Below are 3,974 nucleotides of genomic sequence, written 5' to 3' on the forward strand. Positions count from 1 at the left end.
TGGAGCAGCTCTGGAGACAGATCCAACCCCCTGCATGGGCAGGGACACCTCCCACCAGCCCAGGTTGCTCCAAGCCCCATCCAACCTGCCCTTCAACACCCCCAGGGATGGGGCAGCCACAGCTTCCCTGGGCAACCTGGCCCAGGCTCTCCCTACCCTCACACTCCACAATTCCCTCCTCAGCTCCAACCTGAGGCAGTGGCTGGTTGGAAACCACCCAGGCTCCCTCCCCGTGCACCAGCTTTTGTCTGCCAGGTATCTGGGACTTCTCCTCCTCCTCCTCTTCTCTTCCTTTCATCTCCCAGGAGTGGAAGGAGCCTCCATGGAGGCCCTTTCATGGCTCAGTTAATTGGATCTCGGCGCTTTCCCAGCTGCCGGTTCCCGACCGCAGCGCTGGGCGCGGTGGAACCTCCTCCTCTGGTGTCTCCAGCCCCCCCACCCCTCACGGCTCCCATCTAACCTGGGGTCACTTCTTGGGGGTGGGGGTGGAGAGCAACATTTCATGTGTCTCCCCAGGCTTGCCTGTGCTTGCCTTGCTAAATTTGGTTGCAGGAGACGTGCATTTTCCTGCAGGGAGACCAGACCTTCCAGGAGCAAGAAGTCCAAGGTGCTCAGGCTGAACTTGGCTGGGCCAAATGGGACTTTTCTTGTTGTAGTTTCCAGATTTGCATTTGTTTTCGTGCTGCCAGTCACGACTGCACCCCTTTCTTTGGTGTTGGTTTTTTTTTGGGAAGAGGAAGGTCTGATGATCTCCAGAGGTTCCTCCCAACCCCTCGTTTCGTGTTTCTCCGACGAGGTCGGAACCGTCTCGGTGCTGAAGATGAACTCGTGTGCCAGCCCTGCTTCAGGAGCTGTGTGATTAGAGGGGGTTTAGAACTGAGCCAGAACAACCTTTTCCTGGCCCAGGTTTGGCTCCATGAAGCTTTTATCTCCTGAGTGACTCAGAGTCAAGTTTTGGAAGCTCCACCTTGGAGGTGCCTGAGATTCGGCCGCTCTGACCTCGTCTTTCAGCTCAGACCTTGTTCCAAAAGGTGAAAAAAGGTTCCAGTCTTTTTAGGATGGTCACATTTGAATTCTTATCCATTCACTGGTTGGTTGTTGTCACTCCCAGACTTCACCTTGGTAGGCAAAGACCTCCCTGAGTTGGTCTTCTCGTGGTTTCAGGTGGAGCTTCCTTGGCTTTTATTTTTTGCTTGGTTGTAGCTTGTTTCTCCTCAGCCTGGGAGCAGAGAGCTGGGGTTGGGATGGGCTCTCTGGCTCCTTTTTCAACTCCCATCTGTTCCCCACAGGGCATTTTTGCACCTGGAGGAGAGTTTGGGGAAGATGGAGAACCATGATGGGTGGGTGGGGGTGCTCTGGGGCCTGCCCCATCCTTGGAGGGAGAAGGTGCTTCACATTCCTCACCAACCAACAGGGCGACTTGGCCCCAGAGTGTAGAAAGAGCAAGAAAACCAGCTTGGTTGGGGATTTTGGGGACATTTTGGAAGCTTGATGTGCTGTGCAGGTTGGAGGGGGTTCATCCTGTGCCTCAGGTCCCCTCAAAACCCCCAAAATCTTGGAAGATCTACCAAAAAAGCAGGGAGAGAAGGAGCTCAGCTGCCCTCGCCGTGTCCTCGAACGACTCCAGCGTTTTCCTTCTTCCCCTTTCCAGTCAATCTGGTCGTGTTTTAATCCTGAACGAGGGGGTTGTCCCAACCCCTCCCCCCCTCCCCAAGTGCCCAAGGGGGTGCTCTTGCCCAGGAGGTGCCTGTGGTTCCTTCTCCTTGGGAAACTCCTGGCTGGGCTGGTTTAGGATCGGGGCTCGGAGCGCGCGGCGCTGCTGCCGGCAGGTCCCCGCACGCCGGCGCGTGGGAGGTGGGTGCACCCTGGGCTGGGGAGGCTGAGCTTGGAGGTCCTCAGGGGAGAGGTGGGTTCAAGCCGTTGTTCTGCTTGCTGTGTCACTGATGAGGTCCCATCTGTGTGTCCCCCCCCCCTGCCCAGGATGGACAGGATGACAGAAGATGCTCTGCGCCTCAACCTCCTGAAGCGGAGCTTGGACCAAGCGGATGATCGGGACGACGTCCTGGCCAAGAGGTTGAAGATGGAAGGACACGAGGCCATGGAGCGCCTCAAGATGCTGGCTCTGCTGAAGAGGAAAGACCTCTCGGGCCTCGAGGTGCCCCACGAGCTGCCTGTGAAGCAGGATGGGGTGAAAGTCTACGAAGAGAAGCTGAATGGGAGCCTGAGGCCCCATGGGGATGGCAGGACTGCAGGGAGGCCGGGGAAGGAGAACATCAACGATGAGCCGGTGGATATGAGTGCCAGGAGGAGGTAGGTGCCCAGCACCCCGGGCCTGGAGGTGCCAAATGGCCTGAGTCTGGAGGTGCCCAACTGTAGGTGTGTCCCTCCTGTCCCATCTGTGTCCCCCCCTGTCCCATCTGTGTCCCTCCTGTCCCATCTGTGTCCCTCCTGTCCCATCTGTGTCCCCCCCTGTCCCATCTGTGTCCCTCCTGTCCCATCTGTGTGTCCCCCTGTCCCATCTGTGTGTCCCCCTGCCCCACATCTGCCCCCCCTCTGTCCCATCTGTGTCCCCCTTGTCCTACTTGTGTGTCTCCCTGTCCCACATCTGTCTCCCCATCCAACATCTGTCCCCACCTGTGACCCCCTGTCCCACCTGTGTCCCCACTCTGGGCTTGTTCCATCTCTCCTGGGAGAAGGAGGGAGGCACGTTCACCATTTGGAGTCTGGGCTGGATCTGGCCGTGGAGCCAGCACAGGCCTGGCTGACAGGATGAGGAGCAGAGCTGGGGGGGGGTCCTGTTGTCCTAGAGTCATGGAATCATGGGATGGGTTGGGTTGCAGGGACCTTCAGGACCATTAGTCCCACCCCCTGCGTGGGCAGGGACACCTCCCACCAGCCCAGGTTGCTCCAAACCCCATCCAACCTGCCCTTGGACACTGCCAGGGATGGGGCAGCCACCTTGGAGATCATCCAGTGGATCATCTAGATGGTCTTGAAGGTCCCTTCCAACCCAAGCCATTTGTTGGTGCCTCAGAAGAAGGAACTGCCCCTTGCCCAGGAACCAGGTGTCTGAAGGACGTGGTGGGAATTCCAGTCAACCTCCAGCAGGTTCATGGCCACTGGGGTCCCATCTGGTTGAGGATGTCTGTGTGTGGACGTTGGGGAGGTTTGGCTGGGTCAGCAGGATGGTCCAGGGGCAGATTGAGCCCCTTCCTTGCTTGGGGGGGGTTTGTTCTCTGGTTTCCCTCTCCCAGTTCCTCGAGGAACCAGCGTCTCTGACGCACGGTCGGGATCATTGATGCGTCACATCGGGGGGTTTTGGTCAAGACTGTAGGCCTTGAAGGTCTTTCCCAACCTGCTGTAGCAGGTGGGTTGGACTTAGAAGGTCTTCAGAGATCCCTCCCAACACTGACCACTCTTCTTCTCCTCCCCAGTGACCAGGACAGGGGTCGATTAACCCCTTCTCCAGACATCATCGTCCTCTCGGATAACGAGGCCTCTAGTCCCCGCTCCAGCTCCCGCATGGAGGAAAGACTCAAGGCAGCCAATCTGGAGATGTTCAAGGTGAGGAGCTTCTCAGCTCTCCCACAGCTTCTTCTGGCACGGGGAATTCCTGCTCTTCTGGAGGATTTGGGAGCTGTGGGAGGGTCTGAACCACGTGGTAACTTCTGGGTGTCCCAGCCCAGCTCTTACCTCCTTGGTTATCTGAGAGACAAAGTAGTGGAGCTTCCTCACACCACCAAGGCACCAGGGTTGGGTCCAGCAGTTGGAGATGGATTTTGGAGATGGAGATGCAGTTGGTTTTGTGGTTCTTTGCAGGGGAAGAGCTTAGAGGAGCGACAGCAGCTGATCAAGCAGCTCCGGGACGAGCTGAGGCTGGAGGAGGCCAGGCTGGTGCTGCTGAAGAAGCTGAGGCAAAGTCAGCTCCAAAAGGAGAATGTGGTACAGAAGGTGAGGGATGGAATCATGGGTTG

At 57.6% G+C, this 3,974-nt stretch overlaps 1 protein-coding gene across 1 annotated transcript in view; it reads left to right on the forward strand.

The window, feature by feature from the left end:
• Positions 1-1,981: 1,981 nt before the first annotated feature.
• GATAD2B (GATA zinc finger domain containing 2B) overlaps positions 1,982-3,974 on the forward strand; it is a 20,029-nt gene continuing 18,036 nt past the window's right edge. The window contains exons 1-3 of the mRNA XM_010008596.1: positions 1,982-2,310; positions 3,435-3,564; positions 3,820-3,951. Of these exons, the coding sequence (XP_010006898.1) occupies positions 1,982-2,310; positions 3,435-3,564; positions 3,820-3,951 (591 nt within the window). The remainder of the gene's footprint in view (positions 2,311-3,434; positions 3,565-3,819; positions 3,952-3,974) is intronic.

This window comes from Chaetura pelagica, unplaced genomic scaffold (assembly GCF_000747805.2).
Source record: "Chaetura pelagica isolate M959 unplaced genomic scaffold, ChaPel_1.0 scaffold692, whole genome shotgun sequence".
NCBI classification, from domain to species: domain Eukaryota; kingdom Metazoa; phylum Chordata; class Aves; order Apodiformes; family Apodidae; genus Chaetura; species Chaetura pelagica.